This window comes from Sitodiplosis mosellana, unplaced genomic scaffold, assembly GCF_009176505.1.
Source record: "Sitodiplosis mosellana isolate CC-2019 unplaced genomic scaffold, AAFC_SMos_1.0 Smas_scaffold_47, whole genome shotgun sequence".
NCBI classification, from domain to species: Eukaryota; Metazoa; Arthropoda; class Insecta; order Diptera; family Cecidomyiidae; genus Sitodiplosis; species Sitodiplosis mosellana.
This window is the reverse complement of record NW_022595289.1, coordinates 1,442,452-1,468,307: the sequence shown is the minus strand read 5'-3', so window position 1 is coordinate 1,468,307 and position 25,856 is coordinate 1,442,452. Positions and strand designations below refer to the sequence as shown.

The 25,856-nt window shown below is 35.0% G+C and overlaps 4 protein-coding genes across 9 annotated transcripts; 2 read left to right on the top strand and 2 right to left on the bottom strand.

Annotated features, from left to right (window-relative positions):
- Positions 1-545: 545 nt before the first annotated feature.
- Positions 546-7,432, top strand: LOC129570232 (uricase). The gene is made up of 4 exons (XM_055449768.1): positions 546-1,081; positions 2,939-3,217; positions 3,803-4,116; positions 4,227-7,432. Exons 1-4 carry the CDS (start codon positions 868-870, stop codon positions 4,401-4,403), a joined length of 984 nt encoding a protein of 327 aa, XP_055305743.1. The 5' UTR covers positions 546-867; the 3' UTR covers positions 4,404-7,432.
- LOC129570233 (cubilin) lies at positions 5,296-6,835 on the top strand. The gene has a single exon (XM_055449770.1). The coding sequence runs from the start codon at positions 5,296-5,298 to the stop codon at positions 6,736-6,738; it is 1,443 nt and encodes a 480-aa protein (XP_055305745.1). The 3' UTR covers positions 6,739-6,835.
- On the bottom strand, positions 6,764-12,923 carry LOC129570234 (uncharacterized). 5 transcript variants are annotated; one of them, XM_055449771.1, is made up of 6 exons: positions 12,640-12,923; positions 9,856-10,140; positions 8,957-9,132; positions 8,247-8,356; positions 8,092-8,127; positions 6,764-7,695 (listed from the first exon to the last, which is right to left on the bottom strand). In XM_055449771.1, exons 2-6 carry the CDS (start codon positions 10,022-10,024, stop codon positions 7,524-7,526), a joined length of 663 nt encoding a protein of 220 aa, XP_055305746.1. In that variant the 5' UTR covers positions 10,025-10,140; positions 12,640-12,923; the 3' UTR covers positions 6,764-7,523. The 5 variants fall into 5 exon arrangements, with proteins under 5 accessions (XP_055305746.1, XP_055305748.1, XP_055305747.1 ...); XM_055449773.1 differs by having other exon boundaries at positions 6,764-7,692; XM_055449772.1 differs by lacking the exon at positions 12,640-12,923 and adding an exon at positions 12,552-12,571.
- A 198-nt stretch (positions 12,924-13,121) lies between these two features.
- LOC129570229 (uncharacterized) lies at positions 13,122-23,950 on the bottom strand. Of its 2 annotated transcripts, none has more exons than XM_055449766.1 (8): positions 23,836-23,950; positions 18,212-18,362; positions 16,279-16,377; positions 16,059-16,193; positions 15,197-15,525; positions 14,936-15,125; positions 14,683-14,868; positions 13,122-14,608 (listed from the first exon to the last, which is right to left on the bottom strand). In XM_055449766.1, exons 1-8 carry the CDS (start codon positions 23,877-23,879, stop codon positions 14,504-14,506), a joined length of 1,239 nt encoding a protein of 412 aa, XP_055305741.1. In that variant the 5' UTR covers positions 23,880-23,950; the 3' UTR covers positions 13,122-14,503. The 2 variants fall into 2 exon arrangements, with proteins under 2 accessions (XP_055305741.1, XP_055305740.1); XM_055449765.1 differs by having other exon boundaries at positions 14,312-14,608; positions 14,683-14,871.
- Positions 23,951-25,856: the final 1,906 nt, after the last annotated feature.

Sequence of the window (25,856 nt, the reverse complement as noted above, 5' to 3'; positions counted from 1 at the left end):
TAGAATGATAATTATTATTTTTGCAAGTCAAAAGAATTATAGATGTGACATCGACATTGACATTGGTAAAGACAATGGCCATAAAAGATTCTAGTAAGACATTTGATAGTGTTAAAATATTCTTCATTGGGAGACCAACGGGGAAATAAATGTCATTTAAAGTTATTTGCATTTAGATTAAAATGTAGTTCATTATCATTTTCCTGTATTGGTGCTTGAGGCGCAAAAAAGTTCAAAATTCTTATCCCCATGGGCAAGTTGCACACAAAAAGTGATGACACAAAATCCGTTAGTTGTTTAAAATGCAAACCACTTCCAAATGCATTACATTTGAACAACAATGTTTGCCATATTGGCGTACGTCGACTAATGGAATTACACTTTTCTTCCACATCAAACCAACACATTGCTGGAGCACTTTGCACGCTCGTCACTGATAACGGTTGTATGGCGATGACACGGTTCTATGAAAAATCACTTTCAAATAAACTGATACATATTCAACTGGAATTAATTATGAAATCAAATCTCGCATTCAATAAACTGAGCCGCAAAAAGATTACATGTAGGGAAAAGAAGTGTGTAGATCAACGAGTCATCTCTTCTTATCAATCAAAAATTCAAATTTAAAAGCGCTTCGCCAGCATGTGACTTATTCAGTTGGAATTGAATCTGTGTCGTGAACACCCATTTCAATTATAGCTTTTCTTTTGCAAAATCAAATAGTCGTAATATTCCGTGTGAAATTTCGAATTTTTGAAGAAAAAACAACTTTCAAACTAGGAAAAAAAAAAAAAATCGCGTACTTTGAAAAATAAAATTCTGGAAAGTTAATTTTAATAGAAAGAAACCAAACTAAAACAAAAAATGTTTCCAAGAAAATTAACAAGTGCCTTTGAGCAGTCGCTGAAATCCTCAATCTTGAACACGAGGAGCACGGAATTCGAGATTAGTGACACAGGCTATGGCAAAGATCATGTAAAAATTTTACATGTTCGACGCGAAGGCAACGTTCACCATATTAAAGAGTTCGAAGTCAACACGCATTTAAAACTCTACAGCAAAAAGGATTACTTGAATGGTAGCTATGAAAATTTCATTTTTTTACGATTAAACCAACGCACCAATTTCCATAAATAGTTTAACGATGCTATCGGCATAAATAGCTTACAGTTTTTCACATATGGCAACTAGCTTATTTTCCGTGAATGAGCTCCTCATTATGATCTATTTAAATGCAAACAATAAGAACAGTTTCCTCAAAGTCATTATAAGCTTAATTCGCATTATTAGCCGCTCTTCAGCGTGACCTACTAAATGTCCGCTATAATCCCCTTTCAAATGTGGGCCAATTCGCTATAATCCTCTTTCAAATATAGAAAACCCGCTGTTGGTTTGTTTTGATTCCTTTGAGTGAAATCAAACTGTGGCTGTGTATTTCACCTTCTTATTCTCATTTGTTTGATTTTATTTTACGGCGTTGATTTTTTTTTTCAATTTGGTTTGATGCTTACAATTCGACGATTACTCATAATGGTATTTAGTCAAAACACAGACGGGATTACTCGTATTACAATCAATGAAAGCGATTTTCTCGAACACCAGAGTAAAAAAAATACAACAGTCAAGAGCATTTACTGGAGTTATCAAAACGAAAGATAGAAAGAAAAGGCAATATGCAGGCAGCCTACTACAAACATCCTATCAATTTGACTTTTGTAAAACGAAATAAACGTGGCACAATGACACTCATTTCATTGTGTTGAACTCAAATATGAAATAGTTGAAATGTAAAAGCAACGTAAATTCTCACGCATGCATATCAGTAATGGACTTTGTTCGCATTTTGCATCCATATCGAAATCGAATAGAAGAGCATTTACCTTGCATGCTGCTATATTTGGAAATATATTTATTTGTTTTCATTTCGATTTCTTCATTGTATTCGAACCAGACAAATTTCAAAATTTAAGTAGTCGCATTGCGGTAAAACCGGCTTAAGCCAATTTTTTCTCAAGCTAGACTTCGAACAGTTCGTTTGAAAATGAAAATGCATTTGTACTGATTGCCCTTTATATTATCATCATTTATCGGGTGCGTGAATTGAATTTTACATAGTTTGTATTGATCATACGTCGAATCTCGAATGCCGGCTGCTTCTGTCTGCTGAGCTACAAAAAAAACTTGTATAACAGTGTCAACTACGAGACGAAATAAAGGAAATTTCAATGTTAACGCAAATCAGAGTAGGAAATTACTGAATCTTGAACGTTCCATATAAGAAACTGATTAAATGGCATTTTGTGTGTTGATTTTTTTGTTGGTTTTCTGTATTGATTCAAGTAAAATTGTGTCGCTGAGCATAAAAATGGGAATACAGATCTGTTACAGCAACAACCGAACATAAAATATTGTTCCCTAAAAACGTTACATGAATTTCTATCCAACGCGAGTGTAACATGAGCTAATACTGTTTCTAATGCAACTCATGTTACACTCGCGTTGGATAGAAATTCATGTAAAGTTTTTGGGGAACAATATTTTATGTTCGGCTGTTGCTGTAACAGATCTGTATTTTCATTTTTATGCTCAGCGACTCAATTATATAGCGCAAATGTTAGATGAATCATTTTATTACTTGCTGCCCTTTTCTAACGCAATCGAGACTCAATTTGAATATTGATTTCGTGCAAAGTGATTGAAATAGTCGAGTGATTATCGCTGGTGCTAAATGCACGACAAGCAATAATAAATGTACAAATTCGTGGACTCGCAATAAACGAAAATCCTCCAGTATGGGACACGTTAGTGACGTGGTGGACGTCCTACAATATGCGAATTATGCAAATGTCTTTATTAAATTATCATATAAATAGTGAATTAGAGCGCTAATACAATCCATACTGATCTCCTATACCCCCTTTGTATTTTGATTTAGGTGACAACTCGGACATTATTGCGACGGATTCACAGAAGAACACCGTTTATCTATTGGCAAAAAAGTTTGGTGTTAAATCACCCGAAGATTTTGCCCTAACATTAACCAGACATTTTCTATCGAAATATCGGCATGTAAAGGAGGCGCACGTACACGTGGAAGAATATCCGTGGGAAAGGATACAATATACGAATGCCCAAAACAAGGAAAAACTACATAATCATGCGTTCCTTTTCACACCAGTTGCCAATCGCTATTGCGACGTTATTCATCAACGTGGTAAGTACACTGCTCAGCAGAAGAGGAAAACGAATACTTTAGAAAAAAAACAGCGTGTATTTTTTTGTTCGCTCGTATAATGAACAATTGACACGGATTGTTTTGCTAACCTTTGACCATATTATACATAAAATTGTTCAAGAATCTGGTTTGAACCGGTATTCGGAAATCGCTTATCACTTGAACGAAGTATTTCAAAAGTGAATTATAAAAATTGTGCACATTAAGCGATTATTCATTCAAATTGATTTGTCGGCGATTTTTTTTCTGGAGCTTCTGTTGCGATGTACTTGTACGATTAAAAGAAAAATAAAATTTATTTTGAGGCAGAGAGAGAAAATTGAGACTTTTGTATGCGTTTAATGTAGACAAACGTTTATCAATTTAAACAAGTTGAATGATAGTGTGCACGCCGTTGATGTTTTTTTTTTTCAAATGACCTATTCATAGAACAGCTGCTCTATCTCTATCTCTCTTACGCCTTTCGCTTCATTCTTTTGAATGCAGTGTCAATTTCTTGAAAAATTTAGTTTTTTTAGGCATCAATTCCAGAATTTTCATTACATTCGTCTTTCTTTCGCTTAGATCTACGCCCCACGATTATTAGCGGACTGAAAAACATGAGAGTATTGAAAACGACACGCTCCTCCTTTGTGGACTTCGTCGATGATGAATATCGTTCACTGCCGGACATGGAGGATCGCTTATTTAGTACGAGTGTTAGCTGCTGCTGGGAATATTTGAACATAACGGACATAAATTTCGATGACGTTTGGTCGACGGTGAAAGAAATCATTCTGAAAAACTTTGCCGGTGATCCAGTGGATGGTGTCCCATCTCCAAGTGTTCAAAATACAATTTACCTCTCACAAAAAGACATCCTAGCTGCAATCCAACAGGTAAACAGTTCGTTGGCTTTCATTTCTCCTTTTTCAAACCAAACTGGTGAAATTTTCCGTTATTTCAATACTAACTTTATGTATGCTTTCTGTTTTTCAATCTACTCCAGATTGCTGTTGTCAACATTGAAATGCCCAATATACACTATTATCCATTCGACATGAGTAAATTCCCAAAAGTTATTCAAGGTGAAAACAAGGAAGTCTATCATCCGGTCGATAAGCCAAACGGCAACATATTTTCTCAACTGGCGCGTGTTGACGTCAACCTAAAATCGAAATTGTGAAAATGCTCGTGCGGCTCTTTTTAGGTGTAATATTTTACTGGAGAAAAGAAATGTAGTTTTAAAACATTTTCAACAAAGAGTTCTAGTATTAGTCTGATGAATCGCGTTTTTCAGTGAATTATAATACTTAAGAAATAAGTGAGATATGTATTATTTAAATTTTAGGAATAAAACACAAAGCAAAACACATCTTTAAACTAAGTACTGTCCATTTGGTGCGGCGTGGAACGTTCTGTTGATATGAAATTTATTATAGAGCGCCGAGAAAGTTCGTGAAAATATAGCAACAACGACGACGACATCGGCGATGTTGACAACAACAACAAAAACAAAAACAACAGCAATCAAATTAAAATAATTTCCGTTAAAATGTGCTCAGGCGCACGGTGTATAAATTGAGCGAAAGTCATGGAATTGATTTGGAAATGAATTTCCCCGCAAATTGAAATGTTAATGGGCCAAGAGTACACGAAGCGTTCAATTATTGAATGTTGGAGACTCCAATTGCATTTCATCTCCATTTTTCTGCCAACATATTGGTTACACAGACAAAAAAACACAATATTGCCCATTGATTTGTGTATTTATTCGTATACATGTGATAAGATAAAACTGTACTATTCGTGTTTATAGGTTTGTGTGGGTTCCATTGTTCATTCGACTTCTTTTCTTTTCTCTACGGTCGAGAGGTGTGTGTTCATTTCATGCGTTTGCTTTAAATAAACAAATTAGCTGTGCGACCGTGCTCCGAGTCAATAACTTATTGACTCAAGTAATTCACTTCTGCTTATGCTTTCTGTCAATTTCCCATTCATCTATGCGTGAATGGAATGAGTGACTTACTGATAAATCACAGCTTCGACATCAAACTAAAAGAAATAGCACAGTGAATATGAATTTAAGGTGTGTGTCACTGCACAAAAAACACTTTCTGATGTCATCAATGTCAGTTTCCGATTGCATTCCAAAGACTGAAGAAGTGAAAAATACGCAGCGGTTCACCGTAAAAAGATATCCAGAAAAAATGGGTTACATGTTCAAACGCACTTTCGATTTTATTTTGCTGCTATTAGTGATGGTTACGGCCTTCGATTACGTCTTAAGTCAAAGTGATTCATACACGATTGGAATTCATCAGATCAAAAGTGCAAATTTTCCGAGGAAATGGTCTCGAAATGAGTTGAGCAGTGATTTTTGTGGTGGCATTTTTCGCAATAAGCAAGTCGTAATTAAATCACCACGTTATCCAAACAAATATCCCAAGAACGAAAACTGTGAATATGTATTCTACTCACCTTTTGTGTGCACCAACGAGTTTCACATTCAATTTTTAGATTTCCAAATAGAGTCATCGCTTAGTTGTTCGAAAGATAAAGTACTCATTGGAACTGATGAAGTTTTGTGCGGGCAAGTTATTGGAATTATGAAGTACAAGGCCATAAATGGTACACTTCGAATTAAATTCATAAGTGATGAAACAATCGAAAATAAAGGCTTTGAATTGCTCGTGACTCGGCTGCCGTGCTCCTTGAATAATTCAATTGATGATGGTAGTTTCAGTGAATCATCGACACATTCAGTGATAAACATTCCATCCTCTAAGCCCCATTTATTACCCGTGACTCAAATCTTTCCAGTGCAAAGACAAAATAATAATGTCGTTCCAATAACATCAACATTAGAAAATGTAGTAGCAAACGCCGAAGTGGAAAGTGTTCCAGAGACCACTATTGTAAAACCAATCTGCAGTAGTCAAACACAGCAACATGCGGCTTGGCCATCATCTTCATTTTATCCATCACCACTAGCGCTGCCGGTAGTGTCGCCGCTCCCGAGCTGCTGTACTAACGTATACAATCAGCAAAAGTTTTACCTAATAAGTCCAGGTTTTCCGAACGTACCATTCCCCAACGATTGTTTATTTTTCATCGAACGAATCCACCCAAATATTTGTCGTCTGCGAATTGACTTCAAATATTTCCTTTTGGGTGACTGGCAACAGCGTCAATGCACTCACAGTTTTGTGGAAATTGACGGTCGGCGTTTTTGTGGCTGCAAAAGTGGCACCATATACTTCACACAATGGGGACCATCGCCAAAACCGATCCGGTTTGCCAATACACTACGATTTGGTGGCATTCAGGGTTTCATTTTAGAGATTACTCAAGAAGCATGCCCATACAGATCGGTGGCAATTCAAACGTTGCCGGTAAAAAGTCAATTAGTACACATGAACGACCCACGGCGATGTTCACTCAACTACATCTCTTGGTTGAACCATAATACAAATCAAGAACTTTTGGCTAGATCGATTTGCATTCGAAATCATGGTTGAGTTGAAATGAATAAAAAACATCCTAGAAGTAGACTAATGTCGAAAATGTATTTACAACAACTGATAATAAATCTATGTGGTATGGTTTTCATTTGAATTATGTATAATTTTAATTTTATTTTTCTGCTCCCGATGAAAAGATTTGGAATGGTTGATGTGGTTAATTGCAATGTAAATGTACTTCCCTCGAAAATAGTGAATGATTATTCCCTTGTTTTTTTTTTACGTCTCAACACATTTGAAATGGCTCCAAATCATTTGCAACACTATCCGTCCTATCGATTTCATTTCAAATTTATTTTTCGTACAGGTTTTGAGTTGTTCAGTTTTTATTTGAATAAATTTAAATAGATTAATATTGATCAAATGTGCGATAAATTTTGAATATGATAAGATAAAATTGTTGCCGAAATCAATTTCATTTGCAATTGATTTGTTCGGCATTACAAATAGTTCATATATATTTTTTTAACTGCGCGACAAGAAATTCCTACAGCAAACTTTTTATAACTGTTTTAATACATATTTTTTTTAGATATATTTTCACATTGAGTTTATTTAGTTACAATTATTTTAGTTTTGAAAGCTGTATAGAGTTTGAATACATTAGAATATTTGTGTTTACTTTTCAAAAACATTAGTCAAAATACAAATGAAACATAAATGTTTACAAACAAAATGAAGTAAAACGAAAGCTCTGTCTCTTTATTTTTTTTTCCGCACACATGGTCATCGTACACTTTTCGTAACAATTTCAAAACTATAACGGAACTTTGACTGGATGTTTATCCTAAAAATCGAATGTTGGTGAATATAGCCTTGGCGGGACGTTTTCGGTTGCAAAAATGAACTGTTTTGTGATTGTTTCCATTTCGATTCTCATGTAATCCCACCAATAATTTGAATACATCTTCACGACTCGGCACGCAGAGGTACCTCGATTCAGACTCGTATCTTCTTGAAAATATGAAATGGCAAACAAAGATAATCAGGAATTAATCGAAACAGTAACATCCAATCATTGTGGTGAGAAAAAAAGTTATCATCATCATTGACGACATTGCAGAACGAAATATTTTTTTGTCTCATCTCAAAGGTTGTTTTTCCTCACTTTTAAATCGTCCTTTTTTGTAGAAAGAACCATTATCGGAATTTCCATGTATCAGCTATAATCTAATTTATGTGTGCACTGTGCGAGCTGCATAGTGTACAGTACACAATTCGTTAGTAATTTAAGCAAGTTGAGTTCAAAAGTTCGGAAAAAACCCACATAAACGCATGACGTTGCATTTCTAAACATAAGTGGCTGTCACCAATTCTTACTAAGATAAACTGTAAAATGTAGAAACTTACGTTCTTGACCGTGTGTTTTGTCGTTTCCACGGATACCTAAGGAAAGTGATGAAAAACAACCATAAAATATCGCTCGTTCCACACTCAGTCAATGAAGACAATTTGTTTTCTCTCCAAAACGATTAGTAATAAATATATAAAATAAAAAAAAATACCGTCGGTAGTATCGGCCACTTCGCTTGTTCATCGGTAAATCATCATCTACTGGATCATCAACTTCACCTTCGACGTACAGAACCGGTAATGGAGACTTTGTCGATGTTGCCTTTAATTCGATATAGAAACAATATATTTTATCAATGCAACCTTTAGTCATGCTGATATCAAAATATCATCCTACGTTCAAGCGGATATGTATGTACGTAAGTTTCCTATACATGAACGTATGATACACATCCATATTGTTTGATTCGACAACGAACCGAAAAAAATACCGTTCATAAATTTAATTCGATATGATGTTATTTGTAGCATATACAAGAGATACACGCTTCGGGCTTAGTTCGAGATCTATGGGATTTAATGAAAACTACCACAATGTCGTCACAGCCAAAGTGTCACACGTATTTATAATTTATGCATTGGATTTGTGCATATTTTTAAACTGGGAGCATAGATGATGTGATTTCGAGAGAAGTTTCCCAGAAAATATTTTTAAAAATAGATGCATTGCATAAATTACTGCCATCATCTTTTAAATATAAACGTCCTTCGTCTTCTTCTTAGAGAATATGAGTGTCTTTCCTTTTTCTTACTGTGTTTACAACTTTTCTTCGACGGGACCAATTAATGTATACGCAGATAAACAAACTTTTCTATATGGTAAAACTCATTATTTAGCCATTTCCAAATGTATTGTACATACCTCAAGTAGCCGAAGCAACATGGCGGACTTCATCGCAATGCTCTCATCGAATTTAATCTCTTCTCGAAGATTTTCAAGCATTCGACTCACATCCAAATTATTTCCATTCACAGTGAAATCATCAGCTACATCGCCTTCCACTTCACTGTTGAATATGTCTTCGCCTAATCTGTCCGCTGTAATAAAAGTGCAATGGCTTAATTAAATGCAATACGAATTATAACACTCAAAATCTATGTGTTGGGTCATTGTTTTTTAACGTTGAAATGTTAGAGAACACATTTCATCAATAACTTGACATCTTCTTCTAATTTCACAACCACCTTCTGGCGGTCTTGTCCATTGGGAAATGTCATAAGTATTTGTCGTTCGCTCGTTTTTCACATTTTTGAGAGAGACGATTACAGAATATCACATTACTTTGACTTATTTTAGCTACTGCTCAGAACATGAAACTGATAAAGCTATCGTCCCTTGCAAAATGTAAGGTGTTATTTAGCTTAGAGCTGTAAAATCGAACTCCATACGCAATTGAACTGAGATGAGAAAATATGAAAGCGAATTAGTAATGGTGTACAAACTGATGCGTTCTTTGAACTTCTCTCAACTATATTGAGCCACCTACACCGGCTATAATGGTCTTGAACAACAAATTATTGTATATAGCATCCACTTTTCGTAATTGAATATCATGGTCAAATAATAGGGGATAGTGGAATTTTAATCGTTGTGGAAAAACGATGATGAAAGTTTCGGATCCAGGACCCGACAAGATAACAATCCATGCAACTAATAAATTATGAAACATCTGACCGAAAATGAAATAATCTCCTGTCGGGTGACAAGAGCCATCACAAGTTATAAATGCGTAATTGCTTCATCTAATCAAGTGTACTCACCACCGACTCCGGGGTCATAAACGGATATGTCATTGGCTTGAGCGATTTGTGGTTGTATTGGAAGTGTTATTGCTTTGGTTGCTGATGATTCCATGTCGCCGCGGGGAACGAAGCAATAAACACCATTTGTAACTAATACAATTACACGCAGAAAAGTCAATAAATCCATGCTTGCAAATATGTTCGCAAGAATGGTTTTTTTTTTCGTTGAATTTGTCTATACAGCACGCCAAAAATGCGGTCAATGCGTAGAATCCCAAATCAATTGATGAACGTACAAATCGGCTGTTATGAACACAAAGTTATAAAAATAAACTATCATTAATATCCATTTCACACGGTGAAATAATTTTATTCGATGACATCATTTGTTTTTGCTGGTATCAATACAAGTCGGACTATTCATTAAACTCATGCACAGTTTAATACAATATGGTTGCTGTATTGAGATCCACTTAGACATTTCATTTTCTGCTCGGAAAAGATTACAGTCCAAATCCGTACTTCAAATGTTTTTAGAAAATATTATTATGGTTGTTATAAATGTTATTAGCTCTTGTAATCGCCGAATATGCTTCATTTCACTAGACTAATGACACACACACTCATCATTCTATCACCCACGAAATCCCACATTATTCGAAAAGAATTTTTCGATACTCTTTATGGTCATATTTTCAAAATGCCCATCTCAAATTTTGACATTTCTTTAAATCACTCTAAGTCTTAAGGTTGGAAGTGTTCTATATCCTTTAAGCTCTGATATCTTTTTTCTTTTGAATATTGTATTGGTGTTTTGTTTCTTTTATTTATCTGCAGAATAGATATAGGACTGAAAAAAGGATTTTAAATCTATGGAGAGCCTACTGCGTAATTTATATTTTGCGTGATTGACACTAAATCAACATTTTTCTGGATGTCCTCACATATAAATTAGTATTCAAATGTTATTTATTTAATTTATTTACCCTGAATTGGTATAGCCGAAAACAAAGATGTGTTTTTCTTTGAAAAGAATTTGCTTTTCATGCAAATGATACTTAATGGAGTTAGCGCAAGATGAAGTGTCCCTCTTCACGAAATCCAATTGTTTGACAAGTGAATGGATATGATGTTTGAGCCACTCATACAAACTCAATTATTCCATGAAGAAAGAAAACAAAATGCCGTAGCCACCCATGCTACGGAGCAGAGTCTTAATTACTTGTTAGATGAGCATTTATCCGTGGGAAAAGTGCGGGGAAAGATTTTTCGTGTTGATTTGGACAATCGACCCCATGGATGAACAATGTCTGATTTATGATGAATTGCATTGAAATTTTAATTGGGAATTTGTGACGTAATTCGATGTAATGCTCAAATGATGTAGAATAGAGTCTGCGAAAATTGTAGAAAATAATTAACACGGACTTGAATTAGTTTACTCCTACATAGCATCCAATATGGAATTAACTGACTAGTCTATTGCAATGTGCTCACGCATTGAAAGTGGGGAGTAAGTGAGGGAGCAATTCGAGTCAAGTGCTCATGAGTTATTGATATTTGACAATGAAATTGAAATTGATTTTTGTTGTGCTGTACTCGTGATGGTCGCATTTGTTTGTATTGAACATCAGGGAAAAAAAACTATGGTGGAAATCTTGAGTTTTTGCGTTGAAGCGTAAAAAGGAATAAGAAAAAAAAAACAAATATAACAAAAGCCATTTGATGGAAGAGGAATGTTTATTGGAAGTATTTCTCCTTGATTCTGCTACTTTTCTTCATACATATCCGCCCATTCACATCACATGCACACGTGCAATGTACATAGAAACACACTGATTGCTCTGTTGGTCGCACTGTTTTCTTTTGCTCACTCTTGAACGTGGAAAGCTACAATGTGAAAGGGGAACACGCAATATGTTTTCCCATTAAATATTTAAAGACAGTGCGTTCAATTTTCAATTTTGATCAATAAATTATTGGTAATTTTATTAGCAAGAATGTTTGACATTTGATGCCCTCACAAAATGAGATCATTCCAAGCGAATGAACATAGAAATTCATGTAACGTTGTTTGCGCTTAAGGAAAAAAGCGCGTGTAGACTTTGTTGTAAATGTTACTTGCATCCAAATATATAAATAGCACATTTTTGTCGCTGTCGTTGTTGTCGTCATCGACTTGTTGGTATTTCATACACACCCTTGATTCAAAATATGCATATATGCATGTATCCCTATAAGCTTTGTGCAGAACTTTCTGGTTGTTGACACGTTGGATTTCGTATGTTCCGTTCATAGATGATATTGAGTTTGTGTTATACTTTTAAGCCGATTAGAAGCAAGCTGAATAAACGTGATTTTTCCCCCTTCATTCCATTACAAATTGAAAATAAAATCGCTTTCATCGACTGTTTCCTTCGATTCATAGAATATTTTCTATGATGGAAATGAAAATATGCTTTCATGATATATTTTGTGATCAGAATTTTGGCTTCATTTTAAGCAAAACAGAAAGACGTTTAGCAAATATTTTTTTTTATCTCGTTCTAAAAATAAATCAGTAGAAAACCATCAATATTCCTGATGCAATAGAAAAAAATAGAAAATTCAACGATGAACTTGAACTCGATTTGAGATTGCACGATTTGTTAAATTCACAACTAAATAATCATAGGTTTATTCGTTAATTTAGCGCAAAACTTAATTTCATTTACTGTTAATTTCATAGAGCCGAAAAGGAAACACTGAAGCACTGCACTTCTGAAACAACAATTTTTTTCTTTGTTTCAAAAATATCCTCACCTCGTTGATTGAATTTAAGTTTTGGCGGAAAATCCGATTTTCTTTTTTGGCTTTTTTGAATAAAAAATATATTGATGTTCTCGTAAATGATTTTATTTGGAAAAAAATTTCAACGCCAGAAAACTTGATCACAACATGAAAAAACCATAATATTGACCACGGTATTTGCACTGAATAAACTGAATGTGTTTGTTCAAATTTAGCACTTTCACTTAGCAGGAGCAGTCTGACTTTACCACTCGGGCTGTTTTGCACGGCGACCACTTGTTGAAATATCTGATCGAAATGGTTTGAAGCTCTTGGCTTTTATACGGAAAATTTCCTCAACGAATCGGTGATAACGCATGGTTGTTTGCTGTAGAGTGGATGGGAGTCGTGCATCAACAGTTTGTTCACCGAAAGCTTGATGGTGAAGCTCTCTCCGTTCATATTTTCCCCTGAAACATGTCAGTAAAGAATGAAAATGCCTTGTTCGGGGATTCTTTTTTTCTCTTGTTTTTTCTACTTTGATAACGTAATAGCTTTTTCTATTTTTGACTGATCAAAAATAATTTGCTATTCATGCGTGATTCTAAATCGAGTAAGAAACGTCACAAATTGAGTTAGCTTTCAATTTCAGTGCTAAAACTGTATTCGAGTCTTTACAAATGATCTATTATTAATACGTCATTTGTTCGCATGAATTTGGAATACGCATCTGCTCCTTTTGTATCAATTAATGGACGAAATTGATTTTTCAATTTTCCAACACTTCAGTTCTGCTTTTGTAAATGAAGTGGATAATCTATGGCCAAAATATTATGATGATGCGCTTCTGGATAGTTGGGATTCCTAACTTAGGAATACCGTCTCCATGGGGGGGAAACTGCAAAGCGATGAGAAATTTTTTTCTTTCGGTTTTATTAATTATTTGCTTTAAAAAAGCGATAGTTATTAAAGTAATAGTTATTCGTGGTATTCCATGATGAAATTTTCTCCATGCAAAAGGTAATATCCAATAATGTATGAATTGTATGCAGTTTCCAAGTCTATCCCATTCATTTCGAATGGTAGCAAAATCAATACTCATCCGTCGCGTGCCATTAACTGATAATTCTGCGTGGATGTTGTGTGGCTCCGAATTTTGGTTTTAATCAACAACTGGGAGGAGCTTATGAATTATTAATCAAACTAACAAGTTGGTTTTATACAAGAATAGATGAATTCTCAATGTAATTTTGGGCGAAATACGCTAAATATTTGGTTTTCTCCTATTTACATAAACCAATTCATTGGAGTCAGTGAATTTCTTCTTATGGCCATGCATTGAAGTTATAGCCCATAACTTATAGGCTTTCAACACAATTATTCGCTTTCAACGACAATAGATATTGGAGTGGACAGGTGAACACGTCGAACGAATGTTGCCATTCACATAGCTGGTTTGTAATTTATTGGTGTCTCCGGTTTTTATTCGTTTTCAAGTATTCACTCAATGCGCGCGACCACATCGAAACGAATAGCAATTAAAAGCAAAACAATTTGAAATCGATTTATGCATTTTTTTTGTCGGAAATAAAGGCTGGAGTTTTAATTACATTTCGGTGATGACCATATACAGACATGCCGAAAATGAGTGGTCAAGTGAGACAAACACTTGAATCACGTCTATAGCTCTATGAATGATTTTGTACATGTCAAAAATAAAGGGAATTGAACGTTAATATGGAAAATGTATGTTAAGCATATAAACATTGATCAAATGAAAGTTTTCTGATTTATTTTATTGAAATCATTTTAATTGCATCTGGACCAAAATTTTAGTTTCCGCAATTCCCAGATTATTTTCGATCTGTAACAATGACAAATTTGAGAGACAAACTTCTTAAGCTGCAGGCTCTTCAGCTTCACCGCTCTTGCTCTTGTCTAGTATGTTCTCAATATTCACACCGACAATTTTTTCAGCCACATTATACAATTCTTTGACATTCTATAAAGGAGGAAATTCATACATATTATTGACTTTATTTTGTCTATCAAATGTTTTGTTTATCAAACACGTACCTTTGCCTTTTTCAGTCTGTCTATCACAGGATCTACATAAACGTCTTTTACTGGTAAATTTTCAATATCATCGTCACTTGTCGCGCTCTTTGTCTTTTCTGGGCTTTCCTCTTGCGATATAGTTGGAGCTATTGCCTTCTTATCTTTTGACGATTTTGACTTGAAGAATGAGAATAATCCCTTGCCCTGCTGAGCACAAAGTATTAAAAACCACAAATTCGGATTATGATAAGCTAAATAAGATTTAGCCTACCTTTGCCTTCTTGGATTTGGTACTAGCTTGACTGGCAGTGTCGCTATCCGCTTGACCGACCTCATCTTTGCCTCTGGGCGTATCGTCTGACTGTTCAGGTTCACTTTCCAACGTTCCACCAGTCTCTGAAGTCCTAACTTTCGCAACAATCGATTTCAACTTCGAAATGGACGCTTCGCTCATCCGGCGCCTTTAGCAAATATTTTCACGTTATTAGCATTTAACACTTTCGATAAAGTTTGAAATATGTGTGATACAAACTTAGCATCAACGACTCTGAGATCCTTTGTAAATGGTACGAACTTCTTCTCTTTGGGCTTTAAACGATTCAGCATCAATATTCTCTCTTTTGCCAGGAAATCCGTCATATTCATTTCATTTTTTCGGAAACATTTCTCTAGTACTTTCCGACTCTCAGCACTTTCAAGCTTCTCCACATAGCTTTGGTCGGCTTTCAACAGTTCCATTTCTCTTATTTTCATTTCGACTTCGTTTTGACGCTCCTTTTCCTCCCACAGTATATGCTCTGCCTCCCATTTTTTGCCTAATCGAACCATTCGTTCGGAAACACGTTCACGCTCCGTTTTTAACTGAATTAGAACGAAATTTTCACAATTCGTATTGTTGATAACCAAAACCATTTTCGGAGTATTACAATTTGGTGCAAGGATGGTAGGGGGATTTCTCACGAAAAAAATGAATGAATTCTTATAAATTTTGAAAAATTTCTTCAATTCGGTCGGATTCGATCAATTTTTGTCAATTCGTGTAAATAAATGTACATTTACACTGAACTTTTGAATTCAATGAAATTGTTCTGGAAGTGGGTTTTGGCGGATCTCAAGGATCGTTCAGAACTGCTCCCGGTTCTGGAAGTGAATCTTCAGGATGGGCCAGGGCCATGTCAAACCGGATCTGGTCCATCCTGAGGATCCACCAAAACCCACTTCCAGAACACTTTTATTCAAGCAAAATCGTCATTTCAGTACATTTCATACAATTTCAATAAAAAAGAAGAAATAATAGAAATTTTTTGCACATTTGCTCAAACTTTTTGTGTGAGAAATCCCCCTAGCAAGGATGTTTTCACATAGAATCACTATAATTCTCTCATCATACTTACTTTTGCTCTTCGTTTTATCACAAAATTATTTGTAGATTCATTCATAATCAGAACGGGATGATTGCGGAGTTCTTTTGGACATTTCGGTAGCTTTCCTTCCATCAACAACACTCTTTGCCGCTGTATCTCTTCGGCCTGAATTCAAAATAGATTCACACACAATGATTCAATAATTGTAATTTCATTTCATTAGGCATGAAAAATGAAAAACATTCATTACCAACACTACACTGTGAGCGGAAATCAAATTTCTCGGAACATTCCGTGAATTATATAGACCGTGTAAAACTAATTTCATTTGCCGTTCTATTTCTTCTTGCTATTTGTGAAAATGAAACAAAAAAAGTGACAAAAGAAAATCGACAAAACAAAACAAAAATGTGCGTAAAGCATGCTTCTAGGGGATGGGATTTTTCAAGTCGCGACGACGCGTTCAAGTCATTCGCATGCAATACACATTGAAATTAAAATTGTGTGAAGATACGGCGTTGGTAGGAATTGAAAAAAATGTTAAAACTCATACGATGTCGCGAAAAGCTGTCAAACACAAAATCCAAATTATATGATTGCTGTGTATTGAATTTCTACGGAAATATTAAAGAAAAAAGGTGGAACTGAGGTAATTTGTTCAAGCCCCTTGAAAACAATGATTGATAGACGTCCATTCATTTGTTAAATAGAAACATTATAATTAGTTACTTGAAGCACAAAAATAATCAAAGTGTACTACATGTATAGTGAATACACCGTCAGTTGCGTGGGATGGATACAGAGGGAATGCAACCGGTAAATGTGATACGATCGACGTATTAGATGCTGGGTTGTGAATTCAATTTGTGTCATTGTTCAAATTATCACGTTTGTCAAAACAAACGAGCCCTACGTGAAGCGCAAACAAAAATCGGTGACACAGAGGGTTTTTCAGAGCTGTTCGCAGAACCGCACTCAACGTAAAATTATTAAGTGTCATTTCAAAAGTCACGAAAACCTATTTTGTTTATTCCGTAAAGACACAAAGCTTCGTGTTGAAACAGCAATAATGTCAGTTTTTATGTTGTGAATTGCGATGTGAAATTTTTTAAATATCTGAAGGCGTTGTTGAACGCACGGGTAGATGATCCCGACGTTGTTATTTGAAACCTGTTTATTTCCAATTTTCACAGACTAGAAATGAATTGACACTCCGTTTTCCACATTTCTTTGCATAAATAGAGCGTGAAAAGGATTTGCTTGTGCAAAACAGAAGCGCGTCGGTTTTACGACGTGTTGTTTTTAATATATCAAAATAAATGTTTCGAGCGTCAAGCGTTGGCTATCGAATGACTACTCGACAAACTTCGCGCCATTTCTATCGCTTTGTCGTTTTTGAGAAATGAAAAAAGCATAGAACACAATCTTGTCGTGTCTGTGATTTCAGATGATCAGATTCACTTTTGTAATGTCTGAATTTAACGGCAGAAGCTGCCGTGACAACTGCCGTAAAAAAAGCACTCACATATTAGGGGCGAAAAAAAATATTTTATATAATGTTTGCACACACGTGCAGTAGTTATGACAAGTTGATTGGTTGGTTGCTTGTCTGCTTGCTCTATCTGCACTCAAAGCCAACCATTTATTCAATATTAAAAGAGAATCATATGCGCGACGGATTTCGTCCCGCTCATATTTTTGAACTGATTGCCAAAAATCGATTATACACACGTCCAAAAGATACTGCTTCTTTTTCTAGTCATGTCGACGTTTCACTTTCTACAACTGGAATTTCAGGCGTCGTCACGAATACCACATGCTTTCATTCCGTTTGACGTTTTTCGGGATTGTTTTTTTTGGGTAATTTTCGATTCGGTCGTTGAACCACGTTTCTCATCAACCATTAAACATGTTTGTGGTATTTTTTATATTACTGGATTCTTATACAATTTTTATGGCTTTATTATTTTCAACCAACAGTATAAGATAAAAGGAAATAATGGTGTTTCGAATAATTCAAATGGAATAGTAATAAGTTGCAGAGAAGTAACTGAAAAGTACGAAAAATAAAATGTGTCTATGGTGGAAGAGCAATGCTATTAGTAGAAATTGCGTGTTATATTTGATTTCTTACGAATTTTGTGTTTGTAATTTGATTAAAAAATGGTTCAATTTAACAATACCTTTCGATGGTGAATGCGTTTCATCAACATATTTTCGAAATCTTCGGTGATGCGTCGTCGTAGCTCCGTCATATATTTTCGATCAGTGAGATGCACTACATTACTCCCCATCAGTTTTTCCAGTTGCGCATTTACTCGAGGCAAATTGAAACTAAAACGGATTAAATATGTTTCAAAGGTTTATTGATTGGACGGGGCTATCATAATATTTGTTGCCCTTTAGCAAATAGAATTCCAATGTAACTGAGAATAATATACTCCAGAAAGTTTTCTTTCTTGTAAATAGTCTAAGTAGTTCAAGATCTCAAAACCAACTAGTTAACCGAGTGAATCGTAATATGCTTATGACTAGAAGTTTTCCTGGGCTTACTGGCAAGTTCCTTTTTTCAGCTTACTTTGTCATGGCATTATTTAAATCCATAAAACCGATAAAACGACAGTGATATATGGCTTACGCGACATACATGCAAATGTCATTAGGGGAAAATGATAACAACCAGTTGTAAGGATATTTATTTTACTATATGCAAATGAAATTAATCATCAATGGTTTGGCTTCAATAAGAAATGTATAAGGTGTGCTGTATAAAATTCATATTTTTCGTACACGTATTTCGAGGATTAAATAGAAATCAAACTCTTTATTTATTAAAGTCAAGCTGAACTCTGCTATTTTTATGCGATGAAAATATTTATTTATGCATGCATGCCAATTTTAGTTTTCATAGAACGCACTTTACTTGAAATATTAGTAAAATAATCAATGGAAATAAAAAAAGAAAATTTGCTCTTCAGCTTCAGTTTGCTATAAGCCAAAAATGTTGAACAGACATTACAGAAAAGTATGATTTGAACCACAAGGAAGTTCATTCCATAGAGACAGTTCCGTAGAGGCAGGATTAGATGACTGGTTTTAGCCATACACAGACGATATACTATTTTTGTTTGTATACAATGCCCTCATTTCATAAGTACCGAGGCTTGAATTGGCCAACAAATGGAAGCTAATCATATTCAATATGGGTTCTTAGTTGTCATTTTGTTTGTTTGCCCAAAGGTCAAATCTTATGAATCAATATTTATCAAAAAATTGTAATCATTTGTTCGCTTTGACGTGAATAGAATGTAACAGTGGTGTCTGTTGATACGATTCATTGAAAATTGGCTAGGAAAAACTCAAGCGAACATAAAAATATATATTCAAGATGAATTCAATGCCGCACCACTACAATACATACTTTTTTTTACGTTCACATTGTGGCTGCTTGAACACGGATTGCATACAAATATTAAGTATACAATGCATATACACACGTCATTTCCACTCTCCTCTTCGTTCTCAAGAATTTGTTTTTCATTCTCTATAGGATACTGTTTCACAGGGCAAAATACACGACGGGCACAAAATAGTTACATTTTTCTCGTCATCTCATATCTTTGATACATGAAACTCAAATCAATCGATAATGTCCTTTTTTCAGAGGTTGGTTGCAGATAAATTTATTTATATAAATTTCGAATATCAAATAAATTTATCCGATATTTTTCATGCGTTGTGTTGTTCTGACGCATTTGCAGTACATAAACGAGACATCGGCTGTTGTATTGGCAGCCAGCTATTCATCGCAGGAATGAGATTTTCGGTTTGTTCATTTGTTTCACAGATATTTGTCAACAAGTCTGCCACTGTGTCACTACATAGCATATATAGTCCATAAGAAATGTGCAGAGACGAAAATGTTCGCCATTTAGTTTTACATTGCCAATACATTAGTTATGGAGATTTTTGTTTTGTTTATTTTTGGTCGTTTGTATACAAATCTTCATATCTTTCTGCATTGTCTCTACACATTTCTTATGGACTGTATATACCATGTAGTGAGACAGTGGCAGAATTGTTGACAAATACCGGTAAATGAACAAAACGAAAATCTCATTCCGGCGATAAATAGCTGGCAAATGCGTTAGAACAACACAATGCATGAAAAATATCGGATAAATTTATTTGATATTTGAAATTTATATAAATAAATTTAGGTGAAACCAACCCCTGCCTTTTTTTGCGTCAACCTTTATAGTGCAACATATACGGTCTACTCTCATCCCTTTTCTGTTTTTCTGAATACAAAAAAAATTATTACGATTTTCACATCGTAACGCACATTTTCCATGATGTCTACCCACTCTCGATTGCACTGTCCACATCTATTGTTCTATAAATTGTTCCACATTATGTGACACGTATGATGCAAACTTGAGCGAAAACAGGAACTGTTACTCATTATACACTTCATGTGTTTGCATTTTGATGGCATATTGAAAGAATTCAAATGATAAATACATAACAAACTATTCGATAATTTTATCACTTGGTAACATTTTACAATTTAAACGCACATTAAATATTTTATAGAATAACATTTAACATTATCATGTTCAGTAAAAAATAAATGATTCTGAGAATGGAAAAAATGTCGGTACTTGAAAAATGATAATATTTCAAATGATAGCCAAATAAATAAGCAAACATGTTTGCTCCTTTGATGGTTTCTTGGGTTTTCCACAATCGAAAAATTATCTGGAACACACTTTAAATCCCACGTAGACATCGAATCAAATGGGAAAACAAATTGAAGTATCTGATGCGTTAGATTAACAAACAATTTTCTGCGTTTCAATTTGTTTTTTTTCCCTATTTCTATGTATTTCAAGTTTATTTACTATATACATTGCTGGGGGCGTCCTATAGAATTTTGAGATGAGAAATTTAATTGGAAAATTGCAACTTGTTTAAACATGGGGCTTATGTCGAATATCCTTAACCTTTCGGAAAAAAGAAATCGGAAATTAAGAATTGGCCACCATCTGAAAGGCGTAATTGCAATTGTTGGCAGACAAAATTCCGAAAATGTTCGAGTTCCGGTACGTCTCAAGAACGTATTTGAAACGAAAGAAGAAAAAATGTGAACACTAAATACGATCACCTGCTAGGCGTTGCAATGGAGCACTCAATGGCACACTGAATGCCATGGGCCTTTCGTTTCGATTTTTCGTTCCTTTCCATATTATTATTCCCAAGTTACTGCCACCGAACCGAACTGTTTTTCCAACAGAAAAACTTGGATTTTAAAATTTCACTCCAAAGTCTAGGTATGTGTCTCGACAGTCTGAGAGACGGAATGAATGTCTTTCGGAATGGTACAACCATGAAAATGTCACAACAGCCCATATTTACATAAATACAAGACAAATGAATGCGAAATGAAGAAGAATGAAGCGTAAAACGAAACACGTTGTGCAAAATAAAGCAATAACAATTATTTATTTCTGCGGATAGAAGAATAAGAAAGGAAATCATTCGGCGTGTCATAGTAGCACTGTAAATGCTTCCGTGTATCAAAATCGTTAGCGTACATAAATATTGGTTCCATTTTTGCTCTGCTTATTTATTAATTTTGGATGTTTGTCGACGGTAAATAGAAAAAAAATGTATTGAAAATCCGTTTTAAATCGTGCACACGACGACGATGAGCACACGGCATTATTATAGAAAGGAATGAATTGAAAAATTAAATACACTATACTATCGTCGCCAAAACCACAATGCTTTCCAATGAAAAGAAGGGAAAAGTGGTAACAGGGGATATCTTCAATTCAGCATTTTGCTACACTCTTTGCTATTTATTGATCAAATATGTATATGTACAGGGTTTTACACAAAAGACATCGCGCCAGAAAATTCATTGAGAAACTTTTTCAATTTGTTTCCGCCGAGTGTCGCTCGAACATATTTTGCAATATCATAAGATTTTCAGATTGATTATACCTGCAATCAATGACTGCGATATTACAATTTTGTAATAATCTTTTGCTCCGTTCAAACACCTCTTCGGCATGCACATTTCTAGTGGTCCGTATAATCAATGCTTTTTGGGCAAAAGCATTTGCAATCTCATTAGCACTTTGAGCGGAAGTGCCACGCTCTGAATTGCGTCTCGAAGGCACACTGCTGTTACGGCGTTGTTGAACAAGTGTCGTTATCACTGGCGTCAAATATTTTCTATTTTATCAACAAATCGAAAAGAATCAGAAAAACAAACGTCTGAATTCACAATCACACATTTCGTATTCACCTCGATCTTAGTTTTTCTTTTTTTCGTGTTACCACAACTTTTGGGGGCACATTCTTGTTATCCCAGATCTTTTCGTTATTTTCCTTATATATATAGTTTTCAATTGCAGTCCATACGCCACAGTTCACTTTCGGAGTTAATTCGATTTCTTCACTCATGACAGTAGCTGTAGTGGTGGTCGTACTACTGAGTTCAAATGCTATCATTCCAAAGAAAGTGGCATCAAATGACTGCCAAATCGTTGAAAAAACCGTTGAATATAAAGTTCCCAAGTCATTTTCAGGTTGGTGCAAATGAGCTCATAGGAATAAAATCCAACAATCACAATCTACAATACAAAGCTCGAGTCATGTGGAACTACATATCAGATTGACGCATGCCGTTTTGAAATATGAATAAATTAAAACACTTAATTTGAGCAGCCATCAAAAGCAGAACAAAAACAATAGAGTCTTATACATTCAACCAAACTCCATATCGGGCGCTTTTCAGTTTTGCCTTGAGCGCTTCACGTGTCATTTTAACATATTTATTAGTTGGAGAAGATAGACGCCAAAGCGAATGTTAAAATGTAATGTTTTCGAATTTGTCTGACATTCATTTTCGAAAACTATGAAATCGTGCGATCGGTGACGTTAGTTGTGAGCAAAAACTAGTACACACGAACCGCTCTGATGTTAAAGAAGCGTGAAAACAGCAGAACGCATGCAAAATGATAGATGAAAGATAGTGATATCCAATAAAAATCAATGTTATTTTTTCTTTTATGTCGTTTCTGTGTGGTGCAGATTGGCAACGCTTTTGAATGCGGCGTGCATTTCATTTAATCGCACGCCTAACCAAAATATACATATGATTTATTAGAGGCAGCCTACATTAAGGCGAATACAATCCACCTATATATTGAACAAGCACCATGCGCTGTCGACGTCGTGAAATGAAACATATTTCGAGAATTTTGTATGTTACGGAGGTGCCAACCAGCCAGCTAACCATCTATCCACTTTCTTCACAGTTAACTTTGCATGTCATAAAACAATGAACAGCAAACGAATTCGAAACGATAGTCAAAGTTTGAATTATTTTATGATTGTCGCACCTCCACAACAAGACTTCGTCTACCAAACTTTTTTCCACGTTGTTCATCGTGTTCTGCATGACGCGATTGTATGAATTATTCGGTGATAATTCACTCGCAACCGAGTTGAATTGTCTCTCAACCACCAAGTTTTTGTGCACGTTTGAACAACCAAAAATCAGATTGGTTTACTCGACCAAAATATATATTTGCACAATTAACCCAATCGAAAACTTGTTGACGATGTGAAACTAATTGGCTGTTGGTCTCGAATTTATTTATTTTTTCTTCTAAAAATTTCATTTTCATATTCTGTTTATGATTTCGTATTCATAAAAATATTCCCAAGCCAGTCGAGTTGCTTGTTTAATGTTTATGGTATGTTTCCTGAACAAAGAGCGGCGAGTACTTACACATACTGAATGCTTTTGACTTTCCACCATTCTTTTTGTTCCATCTCGCTTTTATTGTTTACACTCCAATTAATCCAAGTCACTTACAATTTTTTTTCTTTCGTTTATGATTCTGATTTTCTTATGACAAACTACTTTGATTGAAATGAAAAAAAAAATTGTCTTTTCTTTTCAACGCATTCTTTCGTTTAAAATATTTCCTGTGTCGAACCTGTTTTTCCATGACTCTCTGAGTTCAAAATCAATGTAAACTGTAAAATCTGTTTGCAGTGAATTCCACATCAAAGAGAACGTGCAACCGCTTTGCCTATATGTTTTGTGTATGCGTAAATAAGGCGTTGAATTGCGTATTGCGAGTGCAAGATCAATGTCAGAAAAACCACAGCAGTTTCTATCTTTACGTACGTATCTATATGCTACTATTTCACTTTCATTTAAACCGCCTTGTTGAAGCTATAATAATCATATATAGACGTAACTGTGGATAATTCATATGCAAATTAGCAAAAATTATTGGCTTCAAGTTTAAAATTATCATGCATTTGAAGCACGAGTTATACGTCATGAGCCCATACTTCAAAAGGCTACATTAAAATACAATTTAGAACGGATATATTTACTTGATTCTGTGATATCAGTATTTTTAAAATATGCAGTATGCTATCACTTTTGAATTGGTGGATGGCCTTGAAATGACGTGTGTAGAAAGTGCCCAATTTTCACTTTCCCGAAATGTTGTACATCTTAAATTGGAAATAGTGGCGCTATGATAAATATTCACTGGTTTCATTCACACAAAATATGACTGATATGTTCGAAAATCCGGGATGCAAGATCATTTTAAATGTACAATAAAATTTATGTCGCTTTTGAACTGCGTCATTTGGCGAAATATTTTTTGCTACATTCGAAAATCTCGGCCAAAACTATACACCACCGCTTCAATTGCCGTGGGATTGATATTTTGTTGTTGTCAATTGCAGCACTCAGAACATGCATATATGTGTGTTTTTATGCAAATCGAAACGGGTTTAGCGCTGATTTTTAATAAATGTCTGTTACGCAAGCGAATACAATCAAATATTGACGAAGAAAACATTCACCAAGAATAACGAAACGAAAGAAAAAAACAGCAAACTCTTTAATACAGTTACAAATGGAAAATATGCTTTTTGTTTCGCTAGAAAATCAATTTCGAATTAAAACCCAGCAATTGGCAAGAGAAAAATGAAAAATCTGACAGCAGTGCATGTGAAATGCGTTAACAGCCTACACATATGCGCTGCTGCTGCTAAAGAACATACCAGTGTTTCTCTTGCCGCTGAAATGCAACACGACCATATCGGCATGGTTGGTATATTGCAAAGCGCACAGAACTGACCAACCGTAGCCATCTCACAAAAACAACAACACCAGCAACAACATTGAATTAATTGTTTAACAGCAGATTGCAATAAATTATCACACGTTTCCAATGTGCATTGTGTGTATTAAAAAGTGCATGTAGACTTGTAGAGTGTACGCGGTCCGCTTGCTTTTCTTTGCCATGCTTTGCTTAGCTTTGCTTCACTTTGTGAACCAATGGGCTCTAATATCACATCGTGTAAACTTGTATCAAATTAATTTATGATATTGGACGCGGCATGAACGCCGAAGTGTGGTCGAAATTAGAGTCACCATCAGATCTTTGAATGGATTCGTAAGCAACGGATTAATGCCATAGTCTACCATACAGTGAGTCTATGTGTACGGTTTCGGTTCAATATCGAAGCAAAATGTGTTTTATGGTCAGCACGAATGCGGTTAATGTTTTAATATACTATAAATAGTAGTAGGAAGGAACAAATAACACAGATACGATTTTGATTTTACCTTTTGAACGATATTCGTGCTCCATTTCTACTGCACCAAAGTAAGCGTAATCGAACATTGAGATTACAATGAACACAGATAATGACTGCAATGAGTGCAAGTGCTTTTGCGTTGCGAAATTTGTACTTCAATCGCATAACAACAGCGTG

What these genes read in the sequence shown, in the direction of transcription:
- LOC129570232 (XM_055449768.1), top strand. Translation starts at nt 868, where the DNA reads ATGTTTCCAAGAAAATTAACAAGTGCCTTTGAGCAGTCGCTGAAATCC. An exon ending in CAAAAAGGATTACTTGAATG is followed by an intron (nt 1,082 to 2,938) that starts GTAGCTATGAAA and finishes ATTTTGATTTAG; the next exon opens with GTGACAACTCGGACATTATT. An exon ending in TCCTAGCTGCAATCCAACAG is followed by an intron (nt 4,117 to 4,226) that starts GTAAACAGTTCG and finishes AATCTACTCCAG; the next exon opens with ATTGCTGTTGTCAACATTGA.
- LOC129570234 (XM_055449771.1), bottom strand. Translation starts at nt 10,024, where the DNA reads ATGGATTTATTGACTTTTCTGCGTGTAATTGTATTAGTTACAAATGGT. An exon ending in TTATGACCCCGGAGTCGGTG is followed by an intron (nt 9,133 to 9,855) that starts GTGAGTACACTT and finishes CTTTTATTACAG; the next exon opens with CGGACAGATTAGGCGAAGAC. An exon ending in TGTTGCTTCGGCTACTTGAG is followed by an intron (nt 8,357 to 8,956) that starts GTATGTACAATA and finishes ATCGAATTAAAG; the next exon opens with GCAACATCGACAAAGTCTCC.
- LOC129570233 (XM_055449770.1), top strand. Translation starts at nt 5,296, where the DNA reads ATGAATTTAAGGTGTGTGTCACTGCACAAAAAACACTTTCTGATGTCA.
- LOC129570229 (XM_055449765.1), bottom strand. Translation starts at nt 23,879, where the DNA reads ATGGAACAAAAAGAATGGTGGAAAGTCAAAAGCATTCAGTATGT. An exon ending in CCGCTCACAGTGTAGTGTTG is followed by an intron (nt 16,194 to 16,278) that starts GTAATGAATGTT and finishes TTTTGAATTCAG; the next exon opens with GCCGAAGAGATACAGCGGCA. An exon ending in CCAAATCCAAGAAGGCAAAG is followed by an intron (nt 14,872 to 14,935) that starts GTAGGCTAAATC and finishes CTTTGTGCTCAG; the next exon opens with CAGGGCAAGGGATTATTCTC.